The sequence below is a fragment of the Thunnus thynnus genome, chromosome 8 (genome assembly GCF_963924715.1).
Source record: "Thunnus thynnus chromosome 8, fThuThy2.1, whole genome shotgun sequence".
Classification (NCBI taxonomy): Eukaryota; Metazoa; Chordata; class Actinopteri; order Scombriformes; family Scombridae; genus Thunnus; species Thunnus thynnus.
In genome coordinates, this window is record NC_089524.1 from 28,878,667 (window position 1) to 28,902,482 (window position 23,816).

Here is a 23,816-nt window from a genome sequence, read left to right on the forward strand (position 1 = left end):
AATGATTTCTTACCAACAAAAAAACTTTTAATTAATCTCAAAACAAATATGTTTACTCTCAGGAAAACACACTAGTATTGTAAGCACTCTAGCTTTTGTAGTAGGGCTGGGTAGAGTTTGAATTGTTTGATGCCGTTGCTAACTTGATACCTGAGTTTTAATACCAGTACCACAATATCAACTAAGTATCTTATATTACTACATATAAACATGTTGGTTTTAAAATTTAACAAAGTCCAAACTTCTGAAATGTTTTTTTTATGTTTAAACAGAATAAAATAAAGTATAAAATTAACAAAACTTTAATTCAAATCAGGCAATATCTTATCAACAAATAAGTAAACAAGGCTAAGAATCTGGCAAAGCAATTTCTGTACTTGACAGTTGCTACAGACAGTTCAATTCACTCTTCATGAAGTATTTAAGTTTGATACCCAGCCCTAATAGTATATAACTACAAACCATACAAAAATATCAAAAGCATGACACAAGCAACTACTCAAAATCAAAAATCTCTGCTTCTTTCTCTTTCCAAAAAGCAAAACTGCGGTCAATGTATTTACAAATTTCTTCGTTACTAAAACTGGAAATGTCGGTTCCACTCTTGAGCATGCTCTCATCAGGTGTAGGTGACTGGACGATGACTTTAGGGACCTGTCTGATCTCTGGAAGGCTGCGTTTCTCCACCACTGCAGTGCTTTCAGATGTACTCGCAGTGTTTCCAAAGAACTTTACTTTAATGTCCTCAAAGCCATCCTTCCACTCGCGGTTCCCAGCCTCAATGTCCTGTATGACAGCCTTGTGGAAGTCCCTGACCAGCTCCCAGGGAAAGCTCCCGACGTGGTCGAACACCTCAAAACACAGCAGGTGCCTCATTTTGCGCTCGTCCACAGGCAGTTCCAACTCCAGAATGTGAAAGTAGCCGAGCATGAAGAGATCCAGGGTCAGCTTGTCGTACTCCACCGGCACACCATCCAGGCGAGGTAGGAACTGCTCTGGGGAGTAGAGGGCTTTCTGCCTGTGGAGCCTGTGGATAATACAGCATAGTTATTCAAAATGTATAAACACTTGGCTCTAACTAAAGATTATTTTCATTATTGATCATCTATCAAATATTCTTCAACTGATCAGTCTTTTCAGAAAATAGCTAAAAATGCCCATCACAATTTCCCAGAGCCTAAGGTGATGTCTTGTCTTGACAATCAATTTACAACCATTAAAAAAGAAAAATCAGCACATCCTTGAGATTTGAGAGGCTTAACCATCAAATATTTGACATTTTGCCTTGATAATTGTTAAAATAATGTATTACTTATCTGTCCACTGATGGATGGACTTCTATTGTTTTGTCAATCTGTTAAGCACTTTAAATTTCTTCTGTATGAGATTGTACTCTACATATAAACTTGACTGACTTGACTTGATAATCAACTGATTGTTTCAGCACTACAGACAGCATTTCCAACCAAACTTTAATGCTGTACAATGGATGTTTTCTAAGTTGTATGCTGGAGGATATCTTACATTTTTTTTAAAAACTGAGAAAAGTTTAAGAACCTTATTTTAAAGCTGCATTAATTATTTTTTGGCCACTAGGGGGCAGAGTGACTCCAAAACAAGCCGAAAACAGGACATATTATCACCTTATGACTGAACTTGTTAGCAAACAGTTGTCTATTGTCTACATCTAGCTGACACGGAGCAACATTAGCATTCAGTTGAAGTCAAGTTTGTGTCTACCTGATGAATGTAATGTATTCAATCTCCTTTTAACTCTGTTAAAAAATATCAGGGTTTGTAGCTTGCTAGCTAGTGTTCTTTTTTTTCAGCTAATCGCTAACTTAATCTGCTGTCCGTTGCTAGGCATGTAGCGTACAGTTGGTTAATCAGAGCTTGTTCATTGAAAACAGCTGCATGCAGCTGAAAAATGGGTTCATGAAAGCAGTGACACTGAAACAAAACAGTAAATTTGCAGCCCATAAAACCAAAACAATGAGCTCCAAAGAGGTTAAAAAGATCTGTAGAACTGTGGAGAACCAGTTGGCGTCAATTCTCCATGGGTTCATCACTTTGCACAGTAATTTGATCCATTGTTAATATAAAAAATATTGATTAATGGAGCTTTAACATGTGCTTGGGGTTGGTTGTATTACAAAGAACTAGTGTGATCACATCCTATTACAGAGACTGGAACATTTAATTGGCATTAGAGGAACTGCATTAAGCTGGTTTAAATCCTACTTATCAGATTGATTTCAGTTTGTACATGTAAACGATGAATCCTCCATGCACACAAAAGTTAGACATGGAGTTCCACAAGGTTCTGTGCTTGGACCAATACTATTCACCTTATATATGCTTCCTTTAGGTAATATTATTAGGAAACACTCTATAAATTTTCATTGCTATGCAGATGATGCACAATTATATTTATCAATGAAGCCCTGGATGACCTGCAATTTTCTGCGACTTAACTCAGACAAAACTGAAGTTATTGTGCTTGGCCCTTAACACCTTAGAAACTCATTATCTAATGATATAGCTACTCTAGATGGCATTACCCTGGCCTCCAGCACCACCGTAAGGAATCTGGGAGTTATCTTTGATCAGGATATGTCCTTTAACTCCCACATAAAAGAAATCTCAAGGACTGCCTTTTTTAAATTACGTAATATTGCAAAAAATCAGGCACATCCTTTCTCAAAAAGATGCGGAAAAATAGTCCACGCATTTGTTACTTCTAGGCTGAATTATTGCAATTCCTTATTATCAGGCTGCCCCAACAAGTCTCTAAAGACTGGTCGAGAATGCAGCTGCACGTATACTGACAAAAACTAGAAAAAGAGATCATATTTCGCCCATCTTAGCTTTGTTGCATTGGCTTCCTGTAAAATTCAGAATTGAATTTAAAGTCCTTCTCCTCACCTACAACGCTCTTAATGGTCTGGCACCATCATATCTTAAAGAGCTCATAATACCCTATTATCCCACTAGAACACTGCGCTCCCAGAATGCAGGCTTACTTGTGGTTTCTACAGTTTCCAAAAGTAGAATGGGAGGCCGAGCCTTCAGCTATCAGGCAGACACCCTCTCTACGTTTAAGAGTAGGTTTAAAACTTTCCTTTTTAAAAAAAAGCTTATAGTTAGGGCCAACCAGGCTCGCCTTGGACCAATGCATGTTACTAACTTAGCTTCTTCCCCGGAGTTTTTTGTGCTTTCTTATCTCGAAGGAAACCCCGGTGTTGGTGTCCTTCTCCAGCTACTGCTGCTGTTTATTGTTGCTAGTCACATCTGTTTTACTATTATTGTTATTGTTATTATTGTTCTTATTCTGCTTCTCTGCCCCCCCCCCCCCCCCCCCTTATCTCTCAACCCAACCTGTCAAGGCAGATGGCCGCCCACCAAGAGCCGGGTTCTGCTTGAGGTTTCTTCCCATTAAAGGGGAGTTGTCCTTACTGCTGTCGCCAAGTACTTGCTCATGGGGGAATAGCTGGGTCTCTGTAAATTAAAGGGTACAGTCTAGACCTGCTCTATGTGAAAAGTGCCCTGAGATGACTTTTGTTGTGATTTGGCACTATATAAATAAAATTGAATCAAATCGAATTGAATCGAATAGAATCGAATTAGGTGACCCTTTCCTGAAGATTTGTGTGTGCTATTGTTTAAGCTTTGGATAATTTGACAAAAACTCTGATCAAGTTTTGGTGAAAATTTGTCCTATGAAACTAGTTTGAGTACTGCAGGTGGAGTTGAGCAGTCTAATAAATACCATGAAGTGTGAACAAATTCTGCCCAGAAAAAGGAATGATAGTAAGTTATAAAGTCTTCGAGCCTTACCGGCGAATCTGTCTGGATGGAACACTGGAGATCATGTTCCTCCAGTTTCCCAGCATCTTGTTGACAGCACTCCTCTGCTTGAAGAAATGTCCCAGAGAACTGTTCATCATCTTCGACTGGGCGCTCTCCACACTGCCCTTTTGACCCGACCCAGATTTCTCATCCATCCCTGGGTTGCAGCCGCTGATCTTCCTCTCTGCTGCGTCCTTACTCTTCAGTGTCACAGTGTAGGCCGATTTCTTCCAGTGACCTAAGAACAGCACGACTATACGCTCTTTTCTGAGGCTGGTGGTCTCCAGAACATCTACAACGTTTTCATCATAGTCAATGCCGGAGTCACTGTTCTGGTCTGTTTCTGGGGCTGGATTCAAGACTTTAGGCTGTTTCTCTGACTCAATCATCTCAAGCTGTGTGGAGGAATTTAACACAACAGCCTCCTCTGGCTCATCTGACAAAGGTGAGTTCTGTGACTCAAAATTTGACTTCAGAGTCCTCACAGACACTCCAAACTGATGGATTTCATCCTCTATCCTCTCCCTGCGTCCCCTGGTGGAGTTCTGTCTGTCTGGAGTCTGAGAGAACACGGTGATCAGTTCGGTGTTGGGCATCTTGCAGTAGGGCTGATCTGTCAGGTTGCTCATGAGCAGAGACATGCTCTTTACGATGCCCGAGATTCGGCCGCACCACACAGGTAGAGGAACTTGACTCGTGAAGTTTCTGAATTGTGTGTTAACGGTGATGTTCACGATGGGGGCTGGCAGGATGTGCCGCAGCTCCTCAGCTAGACGAGCGAGCTCCAGCTCGTATCCTTCACAGTTCCTCTGCATGGAGACATTGGCAATCTGCTGCTCCAGATAGATGAGGTCATCCTCAGTCAGTAGCTCACCAGAGGGCCCCAGGATGGCATTGTGGGCTTGGGAATACCTCCAGCTGACTTTGGCATATCTGTTCCCATTTTCCTGTAAGAGAATAGGCAGATAATGCAGCATGTCACATGCAAGGTCTTGAAAGGTATACAATTACTAATGGCATGGGTGTGAGAAAAATACAATAATGATATGGTAAAACTGTAATCCAACCCTCAAAAATATGACTTAATGTGTTATGTGTTCAGTGATTTGTTACATGCAATTAAAAGTAAATGATGATGGTATTTCCAAGTGTTTTTCATAAGTTTTAGTAATGCATGTTTAGAATAGTATCAAAAAGTCAGACCACAATTTTTGCTTTGCTCATTGTGGTCTAGTTAGGTTCACTAAGCATTTGTTTAGGAGAGGATATGATTTAAAACAGGCTGTACAATAGATCTCTAAAGAAAAGTGCCACTTTTTAGTGGCAAAATACAGTTGCTGCTGTTGTTCTGGAAACATTGTTACATTACCCAAAAACTTTTCAACAAAATTAGTTCCAGAATACAAAATGAAGTAAAAACAGGGCATGCTAATGCAGAATCAAGCTTCATTTTTTATCTGTGAACTGCTTAAGAAAGGAAGATGTGCTGAAACATCGATCTTTAGAATTCAGAATGAAAAGACTGCAACAGAGTTATGAGTGGGCGGCTTTCATCTCCTTTTTTTCCACCTTTTGCCTGCAAGCCAGTACCTCCCTGGGATCGGTGTAAGTTTTCCTGCAGTTCTTCATTTTTTGCCTGTAACAACTAACCTACATAGTCCAATCATCACTGACACACTGCCCTAGAGTCAAGACTCTCAGTGGACATTTTCAATACTAAACTATGTTCCTGAGATGTACTGTAGAGTATTATCTCTGTAATTCACTGAGCCAAGCTGTTCACAACTTGTGTGCTACATCTACTTTTACGACAGGTTTGTAAAATTTAAATAAATGTATACATTTGCATACATTCATAATTTAACCATCTTTGGAAAGACATTACCTTTCTCCTCTGATCCTCCTCGTCCAGCAGCCTGGCCTGCAGCTGCCTCACCATGACTTGCCTTTTCCACTCAGCAATGGGAGAGCCTCTCTCATCGTGGGTGGGCACCAGGTAGTCGATGTCTGACAGGTTGGCCTGCTCAGTGGGCAGGACCACCATCTTATTCTACAGAAGACAAAGAGCAAAGATGCTGGACAAACGGAAAACCTACAAAGGAAGTGTGTACAGAGTAAGAAAGCTTATTGCGCTTACAGCTTGTCCGGTAAAGACTCCTGATATCCCTGTCTGTTTCAAAGATTTAATGGACTTCATATCGCCAAGAAGTTTTCTTTCAGCCAGGAGGTTTGTTTCAGGCAACGTCATCTTCTCAGCGGAGACTGTTATCTCACTCCCAGCGGCCTTCGGCTGATTGAAAACTTTAATAACTGAAACGCGAATCATTAGCAGTCTCTGTTTGAATGTAGTTTAATAAAAATATATTTGTTTTCATTAAGCAGTGACTTAAAGAACCTATTGAATGCTTTAAATTGGAAAAAGAGTGATTAAATTAGATAAACAGAAACGTTTCTCTCACCGGATGTTGCGATTTGAACCTGCTCGATTCGATTAACAGTGGCTTTCTCAGGCATTGCAGGTGTGGATGAAGCAGAAGGTAAAGGAGGTGCAGGAGGGGGCTGAGGGTATCTCGCCTGGGGGGGCTCCTCACTCTCAGGTTGCTAATTTGGACAATAAAGGGGAAAAGGTCTGGTTGCTTTGAGTTAAAATATGAAATTATGAAGAAAGGAGAACAATGTGAAACAGTAAACTACCTTTAAACTATCCATGCGTGTGTTACCACTGTGACTGTCGCTGCATGTATCACTCAGGCACCCGTAATAGTCCTCCCTGCTGCGCTGCAACACCACGGCCGGCTTCACCTTCACTTCTTCCTCCACTGGAGTGATCACCTCGATGGGCTTATCTGCACAGGGCGTCTGCAGATATCAAAGTCACATTTACTAGTATAAAGACCTTTTTAAGACTAAAATATAATGAAATGCATGTAAAATCATGAGGTTTGAGATGACAGGTGGCAAGAGCTGGGGCGATACAGTTTTTCTCCTTTGTAAGAAACAAAAGTCTGTTTCTGAGAACAGAACACCCAAACACCAAAAGTGTTTTTCCATTTGAAAAACAGGCGTGTTCTTAAAACTCCTCATGTAGTTCACAAAATCCAATAGAAAATTATCAAAAAGTGTCTAAATAGAAAATACTGTAACAACGAACTCCTCACTTAGGCCAGTTTAAATCTGCAGTCATTTAGCGGCTATAAACAACTGAAAGTGTTTACATCTCCATATCTGTCTTGTCATTACTATCATATCACATCACACCTACAGTACTGTAACATTCGCCCATGTTTGTGTGATAAATCCAACCTTGGCGCAGAGAGCGTGACCTAGGCATGAGGTTTGTATTTGTATATTTTCCAACGCCATAGTGAAGAAATATCTCACTGTGGAAGAGAGACCAATCGTTGGATGGGGTTGAAGCCTCTGCTGAACTGCAGACCTCACGTTGTCCAACATGACTAACAAAGTTGAAAGGCTGTTGTTCTTCCCACAGTGAATAAGACAACACCATTCAGTGTCTGTCTCACTTGTGTTAAATATTTTGCAAACCAGTTTTACATTTTTGTGGAAAGAAAAGAAAACTGTGTGAAAAGAAAACAGAAGTCATTAAGATTTATGTGAATGCATCTGTAGCTGTGATGACTACATCTTAAAACACAGTTGGGGTCAAGTCATCTGAGAAAAATTGTGCTGGGACCACAGAGAGGCCACCATTTCCTCCATAAATATGTATTTTTGTAGTACAGTCAGAGCCAATAATCTTACATGTATTCTTTGTTTTTTGTTTTTTTTTTGATTTTGGCTCATAAGCGTCTGAGTACTAACTGATGTAAAAAAAAAAGTTGAGACAAAATGGTACATTTTTTGATTGTTGTACAGAAAAAACTGACTTGAGGAAGGTTATTTCCCTTTCTTTTGTTGTCAAAGATACAATATGTCTCACTGACCATACAGTACTGTAAGTACTGCAGGTAGTATATATTCTGTTTTAGCCCATGTATGTATACAATAGGTTATAGGGCACATTTTAGAACATACTAGGAAGTTATTTTTGTGGAAGATAGAAAGGTAGAATTGTTTGTTTGCACCAGTAGCCAGTAGTAGGATTTGCTTGGATTGGTCTCTATAGGTCAGTATGGCATGTACTGTATTACTTAAAGGAAAGGAGTTTATATGCTATCACAAATGTATATTTTGCTGGTGAAGCAATTATCGAATTCAAAACAAAAAAAGAGATGAATGAATAGGTTAAATAATGTGATAAATATCAGAAAATGTCAATAAATTCAGATTTACTGCATTTTAATGACTTTTAAAGCCTGGAGACATGCAGTACAAAAGACAAAAGAAAAAAAAAAACAAGTGCATGGGATAGTAAGCAACCTTGAATACATTGGCAACATTTCACACCACTCTAGAGAGGATGTCGGATGTATGGAAACATTTAGATCCCCCCTTTAATGAACCTGCATTGTCTTAATGCACTCCATGCAGAATGCATATCAAATTCAGCTCTCCAAGGACATTATTAGTAACCAAAACATCAAAGGCAGCACTAATATGCTGCTGCATGCTGTTGTGCTTTGTGTCCATGAGGTGGTCCTTGCCATTTCCTCTCACGTGGCACTTTGATGTCGAACAGCACGAAATATGCTGTGACACTGCTCGGGCGGAGGAATAAACTTCCCAGAAGTTGTGCAATCCATAAATAGATAAACGAGGGGGCTGGGAAATGGGTGGTGGTGATGGTGGGAAGGGGAGGGGGCAGGGGGATTCCTTTGTGACCCTTCTCAGTTCAATGTCCTAAAAGTTACAGTGAACTACTCCTCGTGTGTGTGTTTGTGTGTGTGTGTGTGTGAGTGTATGTGTGTGTTTAATTAGACCCAGTGGCCAGAGAGAGAGCATTTGGTTTTCATCAGCACCCCTCACAATTGCCACGCAGATATAGATAGCCTAACCCTGTTTTGGCCTGGATCCACTCTCTCTCTATCAAAGACCACAAAGACCCCGATCACAACAGATTAGGAGCCAAGAGTTAAGAAACAGCTACTCAGCACTGTCTCGTAGTCGGACATGCAGTACCAGCAAGCTGCGGTCCCCCGTGGGAAGAGCCATAAGAGAGTTTAAGTATTTCAGAACACCATGTGTATTTAAGAAACATGTCTTGAAAATTCAGCGCTCTGGAATCAATCATTAAAACAACCTGCTTCCATGTGAAATATTCACCTTCTTGGTGATAAATTGCAATGTGGAATGTATACAGCGGGTGTACATTATACACAGAACACTGTAGTGTAAATACATGTCCACTCACATGTTAAAATGCTCTCAGGTTTCCTGCACAGAGGAATTGCTTGTGGGGCTAATAAATGACGGACGCAATGTTTTTGCCAACATTTACAGCTTTTCTGCATCTACTGTAGCTGAACAAGACAAATGACAGTATTTGTTTCAAACTGTAACAACAACATCAGAAAACTATATCTAGCAACGGTGCAAGATTTAAAAAAGTAACAAAAAATTGTGTAATTTGTAAAAACCAACAAAGACAAACTATATTAAGGTAATGATGTGAGACATGAGCCCAGAGTATTAGTCATGCCTAACCGTAAGAGGCTATAACTGATCAGAAAATAGGTAAAACGCTGCCAAAACATCTTCCAGCAAGTGCCTCTTTAGCAGAAATTACAAAACTCTCCATTCATTTAACAAAAATAATTACTCAGCCTGCTCTGACACTCCCACGTTTAAAGAAAAATTAAGTTATAAAGCACAACAGGAGTAAAAAAACGAGCAAAGTACAGGATAAAAAAGTACAAATAATAGTGAAAGCGATCAATAAACCAACCTAAAAACTCACTAACCTTGACCTTGAGAATTTCTCCCAGTGCACACCGGCACAACTTCACAGCACGGTGAAACTACGGAGAAGCAGACTCGTGGAGCCAGGTACCCGGGGAGGCTGCTCCCTGTTGCGGATGCTACACTATCTAAAGATCACCGACCACTCGTTTGACACCATCATCTCTGCCAGTGGCCAAGGGCCGCCAGGCAATAAACAATAAACTCTGATCGGAGAATGCTGTTAATAATTAAGGTAAAGGATAGGATGGCTCGGTAATGTCACTAATGCATGGACAAACCAATGGCCATGTTGTTGCACGAAGGGAGGTATCAGCGGAAGACTTGTCAAAGCAGCTGGAAAAGAGACATTTTATCCATGCGTGTGCAGGTGATTTTTCCACTTGGGACAATTGATTGAGTGAACTAATTCATCAAGCTTTTTTTTTTTTCTCTCTACCTGAGGTGATTAATAAAACGTGAGAATGGAAACACAACGTGACACCGTGAGCCTGAACGGATGATTCTGACTGTTAGTGTGGAAAACTTTACAACAACAAGCTTTAGGCTGATGCACACTGTGGCCAATTAATCGACGAACAGGAAATTAATCAGCAACTATTTTGACTATCGGTTAATTGTTTAGGTCCTTATTTAAGCAAAAATGCCAAAAATTTGATGGTTTCAGGATCTCGAATTTAAGTTTTTGCTGTTTTTCCTTGTTTTATATTCCAGAAATTTAAGATATTTGAGTTGTTTGGACAAAATAAGACATTTGATGATGTCACAGTGGAAATTTTGATGGGCATTTTTCAGTGTTTTGATGTTTTATAAACCAAAATGATGAGAAAATAATCGTAAGATTAATCAATAATGAAAATAATTAGTTGCAGCCCTAGCCACATTATTCAGGATTTTGTGACTAATCTACCAATTTCCAAATAAATATGACCTTAGCCTCATCAAATGTGAAGCATGCCAACATCCTGGCTGGAAAGAAGTTTTGAATAAAAACAAAAAGATAGCTAGAGATGTGAACATCTTGGCATGACGTGGTTTTCGAGTTGAAAATGAAAAGGGTAACACAGTAGGTATTTGATCTGGATTTTTATAGCACTGTAATATATCTGCCAATCCGCGATAAAACTGCCAGGCTTTAAGATTCAGATAGATCCACAAACCTGATGTGAGAGAGGATGTTGAGAAGTATATCTTTATTTTATCTCTGATGGAATGAAGAACACACAAAAAAAGATATTTTAAGTAGGCGCTGATGCAGAAAGCTATTATAACATGTGTTTTGCTTCTTACTGTAAAAAAACCAAGAAAGAAATTTAGACTATGTCCTAAAAAACAGTGATGAATGTGACTGCAATGTGTTTCTGTCATCCAAGTATTCTAAAAATACCATTCTCAAACAACAGTATCTTTGGCTGTGAGAGAGGAGCAAAAGCCACAAATGTGTGTGAAGTAAACCTCACGCCACGCACTGTTTATTTGATTGCAGCTGTTCCCGAGATGCGAGATGAGGAAGAGCGGTTGACGCCGCTGAAGGAGTCTGACCTCGTTGTGAATGATCCAAACATGCGGAGAGGCCAAATACGCAGCTCCCCCGGTCAATGTCCCAACTCATTTAGGTCGCTGCTCGGAAATGAGATTATCTGACTGACACTTTAGAACCGATGAAACCTGTGATCTACGCTGCGCTTTACAAACGTGAAACACCAGCAGACTTGTAATTAAAGCACGTCTACTTGTACGTCTTATCTCTGGCACAGAAGGTTTTCAAAGCATCCCTGTAGGTTCCCCAAATATTATGAGGGTTTTAATCAATTAACTGCTACTTCAGGTGCTCTATCAGATGACCCTTTGTTCAAATCAAGCCCCAGTTTGCGTGTCCAACTCGTACACTGACAAGAAACATAATACACCATTCTGTCTGCTACTAACAGTGCATAGTATCCAGAGGTGACAATCATAGCACTTCCCAGTCCCTGGAAAAAAACATGACACACAATCAAACGTGTGTTTGAAGCCAATGACATCCTGCTCTCCAAGTCCACAGAGGGATAGAGTTGCCAGTCGCAGGCATCAGAATGGTGAAAACACTGAAACTTAAGCTCATGGATCTCATAACGAACTCAGCCTCTGGGCCTTCCACCTGAGCCGCTGGAGAGGGGTAACTGATAGGCCCTTAGCTGGCGGCGGCTTCGGCTGCGTTCGACGCCGCAGCGGCCCCTGTGCTAATTAGCTCTCCACTGTTGATGGGAGGATTATTTCTGAAGGGAGGGAGGGGGGCTTAGCAGCCACGCCTCGCTGACTCTCTATCATCATCCTCTTCATGTATGATTGCTGCTATTCTCCGCTGACTTATTAATGGCTTCTATTGGCCGACAGCTTTCGTTACTCTCTGCTGTGTACGTCGCTGTGTCGTCTGCGCTATAGGCGGCGAGTGAAGTGTGATGAGGAGGAACGACGACAGGCTGCAGGTGGGCAGCTGCGAGGCTTTAAGGTGCAACAAGTCTGCTGACAGAGTGGTCCCCATCGGCTCTTTCAATTAACAGCATTCTCTATTTCCTGTTTTAAATCAACTCCGCAAGCTCACGTTTCAGTATCAGTATCAACTGTAATCCTCTGAACCTAATTATTATTCTGCCATTTGATTAAAAACAAATAAAGATATAAGTGTATTAAAGCAGGCTGCACACAGCAAACTTAATAATTTGAGTTCAATGCAGGCTTTGCTGATCCCTGACTTGAACAGGCAATACCAACACAAACAACGTGTTAACACTGAAATATTCATCAACCAGATTAAGGAGTGTTGTGCTTTCAGAGCAAAACAAAAGAGCTAATCTCAGAGAGTCCTCTGTGGCAAACAGAGAATGAAGATTCTCCTCCAGCACTCACGGCATCATGGCTTGTAATGCCTTATTAAGCACATCGTCCTCCACTTTCTAGACCTCTTAAACTGAGAGCACACAATCAAGCTGAGCGAAAGACAACAGGCTCTGGAGAGGGACAGGCTTGACCGGAATGAAATACATGACACAAACGAGAAAATGATTCACTGAGAATCCAAGATCATCCAGATGTTTGCTGTTGACCGTATTCCCGATTCCAGCTTTGATATTCATGCCAAGGTAAACAGCTGGGCAGTACTGACACAGAGGACACAAAGCAGGAAAATGTGCAAAATAAAATATACTGCAAGTGAAACAGAGAGAGCTTACATTTTTCTCCATGGCACGGAGATATCTGGCACATTCATGGTGTCCATTATACTCTGCCAAGTCTGCTGCTGTGAACCCATCAATATCCTGGTCTGAAGGGTTCGCTTGATTGGCCAACAGGATCTTACAGCACTGAGTGAAGGAACAGGGAAAGATAAGTCGACCATGAAACAAGAGAATGTATAAAATGTTGTTTTATGAATACTGTTTATTTGGACAAGATAAGACAGAACCAGTAAAAAGGACAAAGGAAAACTAAAGATCAAAGTTGGGGCCAACCTTCAGCTCTCCGTTCTCAGCAGCATCATGAAGTGGGGTCCCTCCCCAGTAATCCGTGATGACCTTTGAACCCATGTGAAGCAGCCTCTCCAAGATGCAATAGTGCCCCCTGCTGGCAGCAAAGTGCAGAGCAGTTGCTCCATCTCTGTCTTGGCAGGACAGACTGACATCAGTACAGGTTACCTATTTGGAGTTGAAGAAAAAAGTTGTAAGTGATTAAAAAAGAACAAAAAAAAAAACCTTTATAATAATTTTACTTAGATTTGTGCTCCCCTACTAACCAGCCACACCACCACAGCCTGGTGGCCCATGTGAGCAGCAGCATGCAGGCAGGTCATGCCATCATGGGCCCTCAGGTGGACATCAGCTCCACAGTCCTTAACAAGGTACTCCACCACGTGCAGGTGCCCTTCCTGGCAGGCCAGGTACAACGGGGTAGCACCGATACCTGTCTGGTGATTCACACACCTGTACTCCAACATACATCAACAACAGATGAGGTTAGGTTACCAGTATCAGCCAATAACTGCGTGTAAACATATTGTAAGTATTGGGACCAATATAAAAAACATATATATAAAAGATATAACACACATACACATAAATATATATTTTTTAATGATATATATGTATACCCTATATCTAAAAAAAACCTTGTTTTAACCCTAACAGGCTTTGTGTGTGACAGTCAGCATCTTATGAAGAAGCCCTCAAGAACAAACAAGATGTAGATAAAATGGTTTACAGAATGATTCAAAATGCAAAATGTGCCCTACGTTTGAGTTGAAATTTGTGCTTAATCAGTGAATGCAAAGACCTGATGGTTCAGAAGTGCACCAAGACTACTACAAATAGAGAAGATTATTTTAGTAAAGTAATAGTAGTGCTGTAAAAAAAAAGTACAGAGCACATTGCAAAGGAAATTAAAAAGAGAATAAATTAAAGATCAAAATAACAAATAGCACAAACACAAAATATTGTGAGTGTAGTTCCATACATAAAATCATTCTATAAAAGCACAAGCGTTTTAACAAGTGTTTTAAAGAATAACATTGGAGCTCAGATATTGTCTCTGGACAGGCTAAGTATTTCAGATTTTGTGTTTTTTGGTACTCCATGATGCAGATGGATATAGCAACGCTAACATTATGGATCTTAAAGATCTATTCTAAAAGAAAAATAAGTGTAAAGATATCTCATTGGCATCTCATTGTTTGTTTGTTATTTGAAGAACCAAAGATCCAAAACCATTTTAGCTTGTGTCTGTCTACAAGCCTGTGGGGATGTTACATTGACGTACATACTGTACTCCAACAACCTCAAGGCTGACATGTGATCGACAGAGTCTCGGCATGTATTATTCACAAGTTACTGATGTTCACATGTGATAGTCTGACCCTGCCATGCGTCATGCAAATTACAGTACTGTAACAAGGAGATGAAGCAGGAAGAGCAACACATCTTTATCTGATCCTTACTACGTGCCACTGTCTCATGTTTAGGAGATGGAGGAGACATGGGATTCGTGGGGTTAAAATTTCATTTGTTCACCTTCCCGTCTGGACAGGTGCCACCTAATGTCATAAATCTATTTGTTTAATTATGAACTACCTCAAATAACGCACCTATGTGTGTGTGTGTGTGTGTGTGTGTGAGCGAGAGAGTGGTATCAAGCTTCTCATCCAACTCTTGGCAAGAAAGTGAATAAACATTCCCAAATTGCTGAACTATTCCTTTAAATTGGTCTGGATGCATTGTTGTTTACATGTCTAGGACATACTGTTTCTACCAGGGATAGATATAGTTATTATGATGGTTAATAAGATGTTGATATGTTTCACCGTCAGATACCAAATAACCAGGTTATAATAAGTTTGTCTGCATTTTTTGTGATTATGTCACTGGGGGCAAAGGGATGGATTCTTTTGGATACCACTCACCCAGGTGCCTGCTGGATGAGTAGTTTTAAACAGGTGAGGTCCCCATTGGCTGCAGCGTAGTGAGCAGATACAGCTCTGCAGTTTGTCTCCACCTCAGCTGCTCCTCCCACAGAGAGCAGCCACCTAATGACCTCCACGCAACCAAACCGAGCTGCGAGGTGGAGCGCAGTGGCACCAGCAGCATCCCGATCCTGGAAAGTTGGGAGTTAGATACACACAAATTGAACTTCACTATATTGTGCATTTCTTTTCCAAAACTACAGTAGAAATTCTCATGAGTACAACAAATTAAGGCATTTGATGGTCTCCTTTAGGAATCAGTAAGAAACAATAAGATATTAGATGTGTTCTTCACTTTAAAGCAGTATCCTGCAGATTAAATCTATGTTGTGTTGTGTCATTTTGAGAAACAACACAGATACACAGAAGGTAGATTTAACTAATAGCCAAGTACAGTGGGAGGGCCCCTCAAGCATCTGGACATAATTACACTTGCTACATAATACTAATGGATACCCGGTAAGTCAACACCATATGATGTAATGAGCTGGTAATACATCTGAAAAGGTAGTGTACAATACCTTTTACAACTGTAGTGATGTAACCGCGCTCTGGGATCAGTTAGATGAACATCTAAAGCCAAATACTGAATTTAGGCTCACAAACAACTGAGTCGGTAGAAATTACCTGGAAAGCTAGACACGTGGCATCTCTCCAAGGCATTTGAGCTCTCAGGGTAAGTTTCTCTCTCTCTCTCTCTCTGCTCTCAGTGGATAAACTTACCTCAATGTTGCAGCCTCCTTGGTCCACCAGCCATTGCAGCTCCCGGATGTGTCCAGTAGCTGCAGCATCATGTGCTGGTGTGGCTCTGTTCAAGGCCCGGGCATGGGCTGTCAGACCCAGCTCACTCACCAGGAACTTCAGGCACTCCAGGCGTCCACACCTCGCAGCATGGTGCACTGGGCCGGCACCTTGAGCATCAGTGATGTCAGGTGAGAGGTGACCAGAAGATGCTAGCTTCTTCAGGGTTGCGAGATCCCCTGCTCGAGCCGCCTGGATGGCCCGATGAAGCACCATCCCTGGCCCCTATGAGTATGTTATGGCACACAGAGCAAGCTCCCCAGAGCTGTCTGGATCCCAGCGGGTTATCATCTCTTTTTTTTCTCTCATGTACAAACTCCCATACAAGAACCAAAACTCACTGCCTCCTCCTGAGCCAGGAAAGCGACACCTGAGCAGCGGCCAGCTGGCCAGCATGGCCGTTGGGGAGAGAGGAGGGGAGGTTCAGAGCCAGTGAGATAGAAAGGTAATGAAAGACGGGTGGAGGCGCAGCACTCGCAGCCTCCTGCTCTCCTTTGTGAGTCGGTGACCATATGCTGGCACATGTACCCACGCCTCACTGGAGATGGGGGAGCTGAGGCAGGACGGAAATTTAAGTAACGGGAGAAGCCAGCGCCAAAGCATGGTGGACTACAATGAGTGTTATTTTTTACAATTATTTTAAAAATTAATCTCAGTGGGGACGACTAACCAGATGATAAATTTGCAAGATTAAAATCTGCGTGAGAAATCTGATGGTTGATTATTTTAAGTGAAAAAAATCATTAAAGCTGTATGTAAATATTTTATTTCAATAACACTCTCGCTGACTCCCGAAGGGTCAATTAGCTGATTAGCTACTCACATGACGTGATGGAAGCGGAGTATATTCATCTCTCCATAACATTATCCCTCGGGTCACTTTGAGTTCTTCCCTTTTATTAATTTATCAATATTAAATATTTCATCCATTTTACATGATCAGTTAATGTAAGAATTAACACATGATGCATTTTTAATTCTGTACATCCTTATTTGACCTACAGCATAACTGTGGTTTAAGCACATGAGGGCTGTCAGTCCATTTCCTCCAGCAGTTTCACGGTGTCCCTCAGATCCTCCACAGCTGCATCCACATCTGCTTTGGATGTCCCTCTGCCCACGCTCAACCTCAAGGCATTGGCTGCCACCTCTGAGGGGACGCCACAGTTCAGAAGGATATGGGAGGGCCTGTAGGAAAGACACAGCGCAGTGCCGGGTAGTTATGTAACTGCAGTCAATATGGTGTGAGGACAAAGACATAACAGGTGAAAGAGGGGCTCTTTTACCTGTTTCCACTGTCCGAGTGGCAGGCGGCACCGACGCTGGCCAACAGCCTCTTACAGTTGGACAATACCCTCCAGCCTAAAGCGGGAGAGAGAGATTAATCATTCACAGCCTTTGTAGTTTACAAATAGCCCCGTACAGGTCATGAACTGCCTCTGACAAACATTGGTGTAGGGTTAGAGGACAGTGTTTGGGGTGGCAGGCCCAAACAGACGTAGGGCAGTGACAGAGGAGTCATTACCTTGTAATGTTGGACCCAGGATGGACACGTTACATGTGTTGGGAAGGTTATTAGAGCCGGGGTAATGGCTGTTGAAGTGGATTTTGTCTTTAAAGACGGCCTGAAAAGGAAAACACACTGATGGGTGAACTACTGAATGTATGGGAAACAAGTAGCAGAACAAAAAACCCAATCAGATAACTTTATAATTACATAGTAAACTAATAACATTAGCATTTACAACTATTAAAATCACTGTCAAATCGGAATCAAACTTACCTGTAGTCGTTCTTCCAAGTAAAGTTTGATACTTTGCATGTGACTCTCATAATCTGACAGATTGGTGGTCACCAGTTCTGCAGCCTAACAGACACATAATAAATCATGAACTGTAAAAGTAGCATGCTATGATATGCTTGGTGTCTAAAGAAACAATATCACTGACATTTGAATAAGTAACACATGAAGTTATTGATGAGATAGGAAAATGGTAGATAAGAAATTTTCTTTTATAAATCCAAAAATAAAGAAAAAACAAACTGATTTACAAAAAAAAGCCCCTCTACAGTATCAGTTCTGTCTTCAGGACTGTATAGACTGAACCAGTATGTGACAAAGTACATAAAATTTCTGCCCCTTTAACACACATGTAGGATACATCATCATTTATTAAACATCATGTGCTTCACATAGATTTGTTTTATTTCTAAGAGTGTGAAAGGCACACTGAAATGAGTGAAATAGGATTTCCTATATTGACTCTAAAAAGTCAGCAAGTCATTTTAGAGGTTAAATCACATGCGTGTGCTACACTGACACTTCTTCAATAAAGATTTGTAACTTTCTGCTTAACTGCGTTACCAAGACATTCATGTTTCATTTTAATATTCCACAATTAAATCAGGAAGAGAAAATCTCATTTACACACAAACATTGGTGAAAGCTTCTAAAGAAATGTTCTAAACCCTTTGAAAGTGTATCTGGTGAAAGTTCCAGTAACACATATATGGAGCAGGAAACATACCTTTCCCAGACCAGCGATCATTGGCGTGTTTTCAGTGCTGCAATATTCAGAAAGAGAGAAATTAGACCCAAATGTTTCGATCTGCAGCTCTCTGATCTTGGCCACTGTTTTGTGCATACTTTGTATTTCATTGATGACAGTGTAGAAGATTACCCTGGTCTGAAGTTCCTCTCCTGTCCTCCTCCAAACAGCATCGGATACAATGGCGTTCTCGTTCCAGGGCTGTTCACATACAAAGCACCGATCCGAGGGGCATAAAACTAAAAATATAACAAAAGCTTTCAATAACATCTCTGCTCTGATGCAAAATCAAAATATTTTATATAGCAGATTCCTCACCTTGTGTCCTACTATGGTAAGGTAATCCACTCCCAGCTCACAGGCATCTACTCGGATTTTCCCCAGAGCCTGAGCAGCATCAGTGTGGAGCAGGATCCTGAGCTGCTGGTGCTGTTTGTTGAGAGACTTTATTCTCTGGCAGATCTCTTGGACTGGCTGACAGGAGGAAAATGTTTCAGCATACAGTGACCTCAGGCTGTAATGTACACAGAGCTACTTTTCTTTTTTAAACTACTACTTTTGTAACCTTGGAATTGCAGTGACGAATCCGCATTTGATATACAATACAAGGAGGGATCTATCAGCTACTGAAGTGTAACTGTGAGGAATTGATGACGGATGGCAGCTTAGAAATGGGCCTCACAAGGATCAATTCCTCCTTTGGAAATTGACTGATTTACTATTTTAAGCTTTTTTTCCTACTTTTTTTTCTGGCTAGATGAAGTCATAGTACTGTTACAAATATGCATGTCTACCTGAACATACAAGAGGCCTTTGGGTTTTCCAAGCCTTGATTTCTTACCATGATGACCCCTGTCTCATTATTGGCCAGCATGACGGAGATGAGACAAGTGTTGGGACGCACCGCGGCAATGATATCTTCCACCTCCACACGGGCTGTCACCTTAGACACAGGCACATACGTCACATCTGTGGCAAAAACATAGTTGGCCTCTGAGATTAAAATCAATGCACCATCACGTCAGGAAAGAGAGAGGATGTAGAGAAGCTATTTCTGTTAGTTGTTATTAAAATAAAGATATAACTTGTTTAGTAAAAATATGATATTATCCTGGTATAAATCTAAATAAAACTGTGTAGGATTTTCTCTTACCTGCCTTGCCATCCCTCTGTAGGTGCTCAGCTGCTAGTTTGACCGAGTCATGTTCCACATTAGAGGTGATGATGTGAGGAAGGCCACTGCTTCCGTTCTGGTGCCCTTCATCTCGCTCTGCAGCTCTGCAGTTTCTCCTGAAGTGCTCTATAGCAGTGTGGAGCACCAGGTTATTGGCCTGAAAGAAGGTAAGCCTGCTGTGAAACACTGGTGCAGCCATTATACTATTATTATTTTCGAAAATCAGACTTTTCGGGCACAAGCAGAGTGGTTAGATTAACACTGTTACCTCTGTTCCACCTGAGGTGAAAATGATGTCCTCTGCTTTACCTCCAACCATTCTTGCCACATTCTCTCTGGATTGAGTAATGATTGTCTTGGCTTTGACACCTAGAAATACATATGAATTATAAAAAGGCATGTTAGGATGCTAAGATACAACATTATCGTGTGAGCACTGAAAACGTAAAAGGGCAATTAGGGAATGACATTGACATTTTGATGTATTCTTTACCTGCTATATAGGTGCTACTCGGGTTTCCCCAGGCTTCCTGTAGGGCTTCAGAAATCACTCCAATTACTTCTGGCTCCAGAGGCGTAGTGGCATTATAGTCCATGTAGATTCTATATTACATAAAGTGCATTATAGAGAATGTATTACGTTAAGCCTATATGCTATAATACATTAACAATTAAACTAAATAGGAGTACCCACACATTGAATCACAGCTCCCTTTATTTTACTTAAGTTGAAACATTTGACCAACTACAGGTCTTCCTCAGGCAAATACAAAGGATATAAGACATATATATAGTCAAATGATCAGTGACATCAGAATCATCTAATCACATTCATCTGTCAGGAGATCGTCACCATAAGAGAAAAAAAACAAACATTAATATGAAACATCCTACAAATAAGTCACAAAAAATACAATGAAAATTGAAGAAAAATAAACACTCACTGTATGTAGTTAAATAGTTTTTTGTATCCACCTTTTGTGGATGTGCACAGGACTACTGTGTTACATAATGCATTAACAAAGCATCAACACCTTGAAAATGATCAAATCTATCTAATCTTGCATTTACTTCATTAAAGCCTGTGAATTTGATTTGGAGTGAATACCTGACTTATACCAAGTTACCAACCCAGTTTAAAACTTCTTACCTGTCCAGATTCATGTCTGAATGATGGAAGGTGTGATCCTTTATCAAGGTGACGTCATCACATTGCTTAGCCATAGCTACTCCTAAGAAAAAAGAGACTCTTAGTAGTGTGTATCAATAGTTTTATTCTACTTATGCAAGTAATAATAATAATAATAATAATACATTTAATTGGTACCACACTTTTCATTCATAGTGAAACTCAAAGTGCTACAGTATTATTAACATGGAACACACAACATAAAGAAGATAATAATTATAAGAGTTAAGATGAAAAAGCCTTCCTGAATAGAAAGGTTTTTAGGCCTAGAGTCTGTGGTCTGTGCTGCTCCATGTATAACCAATACAAACTAAATCACTGGATTTGTATTCAAATGCGTTGTACTTCTCCGCAGCACAACATTTATTTATATCTCTTAACTTTTTAGTACAAAGTGTTGGTTCTAATGTGTCAATGTGAAAGCTGGCTGGACAGCAGACCAAACAGCAAGTGTAGCTCAAGGTAAAATCATGACCGGGTAATTACTGTCAGTTGTATACTCCATAATTGTACGATGCTATAGTTAGTTTCCGATTCACAGCTTCAGATTCAGTGTTAAAGGTCCCATATTTTACACTTTTTCAGTGTTTTATATGAAGTCTTGATATCCATAAGAAGATGTTTTTTCTGGTTTTAAGTACCAAAAACCATCTCAATATAGTCTTACATCTCTATTAAACTTCTCTCTGCTCTACCAAGAACAGGCTGCTTTATGTCTGCTCAATGCACCTCTCTTCTGATTGGCTGACTGTTTTCTGAGTGACGCATGCCCAAGCCAACCACAGGTAACGGATTGTAGCCTACTGCAGCTACTGCAAGTAAAACCAGGGCTCTGGGTAAAACTCACCAGTAAATTGTGATGGCCACCGCTGAGGATAATGTTATCCAACCTTTGGAAAGCCATGCTATGACAAATTTGCTTCCTGACATCCAACAATTGCCAGCATTTCCTCCGCTATCTCTCTCTCCTCTGCTCTGCTCTGTGTGTGTGTATGTGTGTGAGCCCTGCCCTCAGTGGCACACAGAGAGCAGAGCAGAGGGGAGAAACTAGAACCACCATAAATGACAACAAAAACGAGTACACATACATTAGGTAAATAACAAATAAACACACATATTTTGATATTTTGTTTCTTTCAGGAGGGGCAAGCTGCCCCTCCAAGGCAAATGCTGAGTGTATAGTTGTGACATCACAACATAACGGAAGTCCAAACAGCTCTTTTAAAGGCACAGTCTCACAGTTTCTGAGTACAGCCTGTGTGCATTTCTCCAGGGACTGAGCATTTTGATACTTTCACAGTTTTTATATAGCACCTAGACATGCTTTATAATCAAAAAGAAATGGGAATCTCTCTTTCTACAATATGGGACCTACTTACACTTATGAAAGTGTTGATATCGTAGCAAAAAGCATTAATGTTTAAACCCACTTTCAGATTAGTTTTGTTTTATTTTGTTTGTGAAAACTGAGAAAAGGGGTGATTTCACTGACATTTCTCCATCCAGACCACATTAGACAAGGTCCAGCTCAAAAACCACAATACTTAAGACTTGTCGAATCTGGACTAGATTACCAAAGAAACTCCAGAGACTCATTGAAACACAGTTTCAGATTTGTAAAAGCTTTATTCTGTTTGTGAAAAATGAACACATCAAACCAGGTCCAGATCAAAAACCACTATAGTCTTTTGTGTTTTCACAAACAGAATAAATGTTTCACAAATCTGAAAGTGGGTTTAAACAGCATTCAGGCTTTTGCTACGATGTCAACACTTTTTTCATAAGTGAGTGGTGAAAAAACGGAGAATCAGCCGCTAAATCATTATTTATGTTTTCGAATAGGAAACTAACTTCATCGTCGTATAATTGTCAACATAGTTATAACCAAGTAACGTTATTGTAAATAATGCGAACTGAGTATCTCATTATACACACTCGAAGCAATTATTTCAAATGTGTCCAGTCTCGTCTGTGATGTCCACGCTGTCAGCAGCTATCAGATAGCTTCCTGGTACCGAATATGCTTACAGAGTTTATTCAGAACAATGGAAACCTAAAACTGGCTCGTAATTGTAAAACTGAGACCAACCTGTGACCGTGTAGTCTCATGTAGCCACAACTATCTCCACACTTAACGTTAGTGACCGAGTTAAATGTTCAGCCAGCAGACGCTGCTGGGTAATATTTACTTTAGCTGGCGCTAGCTGCTACTGTACTGCTAACTCTTACTTGCTGGATAAGTAACATATAACTGATATTCATCCGCTTTCAAGCTTTCACTATGAGTCAGATATGTCCCCCTTCCTGTGGAAGGCAGGCTGAGTGTCTCTGGCTCTGTGTCTGACCGTCTCTGGCTCTGTGTCTGACCTTGTGAAGTGATGTGAAGATCCCGAATCTGTCAATCATTAGCTAGCTAACGCTGCTCCACTGGGTTGCCAAATTTCAAAGTGATACCTGCAATTAAAGATGTCATAAAACGGCCTAAAAGAAAGCTTGCAGAACAATACTCGTGTGTTCTTTATATACAGTGTATTGTTTGTTATATGGCTAATGTTCTTATGTAGTAATGTAACGTTATAACATTACACGAGCAAAGCCATTCGGTGTTTATTATGCCCAGGACAAGAATGCTAAATAGGAAGGATAAAGTGTTACTGGCCTGGTTTGAAAATCCAGGAAAGTTATGATATTTTATGAGAGTCTGAAAGATTACATGAATTAAAGTTGAGTGTAGATGAAGATTTAGAAGACTTACATTACGGTAGAAATGTATTTCAAACAGTCCCAATACGCCTAACAAGCCGACATGGCAACCCTAAATCCTGCTGCCATGGCAACAACCAGGAAGCTGCAATACAGGCAGCGTTTATATTTCTATTGTGACTTTTCAGTCAGTTTACTACA

The 23,816-nt window shown here is 40.6% G+C and overlaps 2 protein-coding genes across 7 annotated transcripts; both read right to left on the bottom strand.

The window, feature by feature from the left end:
- Positions 1–2: 2 nt before the first annotated feature.
- LOC137188256 (espin-like protein) lies at positions 3–17,089 on the bottom strand. Of its 2 annotated transcripts, none has more exons than XM_067597820.1 (11): positions 17,003–17,089; positions 15,140–15,330; positions 13,481–13,667; positions 13,200–13,382; positions 12,921–13,052; positions 6,544–6,708; positions 6,309–6,450; positions 5,987–6,159; positions 5,735–5,899; positions 3,838–4,796; positions 3–1,027 (listed from the first exon to the last, which is right to left on the bottom strand). In XM_067597820.1, exons 1-11 carry the CDS (start codon positions 17,024–17,026, stop codon positions 496–498), a joined length of 2,853 nt encoding a protein of 950 aa, XP_067453921.1. In that variant the 5' UTR covers positions 17,027–17,089; the 3' UTR covers positions 3–495. The 2 variants fall into 2 exon arrangements, with proteins under 2 accessions (XP_067453921.1, XP_067453920.1); XM_067597819.1 differs by lacking the exon at positions 17,003–17,089 and adding an exon at positions 15,923–16,597.
- scly (selenocysteine lyase) lies at positions 16,744–23,750 on the bottom strand. Of its 5 annotated transcripts, XM_067597823.1 has the most exons (14): positions 23,668–23,720; positions 23,280–23,366; positions 20,874–20,955; positions 20,217–20,326; positions 19,992–20,092; positions 19,703–19,880; positions 19,391–19,518; positions 18,868–19,023; positions 18,682–18,788; positions 18,529–18,565; positions 17,784–17,867; positions 17,526–17,625; positions 17,287–17,362; positions 16,744–17,188 (listed from the first exon to the last, which is right to left on the bottom strand). In XM_067597823.1, exons 3-14 carry the CDS (start codon positions 20,945–20,947, stop codon positions 17,035–17,037), a joined length of 1,305 nt encoding a protein of 434 aa, XP_067453924.1. In that variant the 5' UTR covers positions 20,948–20,955; positions 23,280–23,366; positions 23,668–23,720; the 3' UTR covers positions 16,744–17,034. The 5 variants fall into 5 exon arrangements, with proteins under 5 accessions (XP_067453924.1, XP_067453927.1, XP_067453925.1 ...); XM_067597826.1 differs by lacking the exon at positions 23,280–23,366 and having other exon boundaries at positions 23,668–23,750; XM_067597824.1 differs by lacking the exon at positions 23,668–23,720 and having other exon boundaries at positions 23,280–23,385.
- Positions 23,751–23,816: the final 66 nt, after the last annotated feature.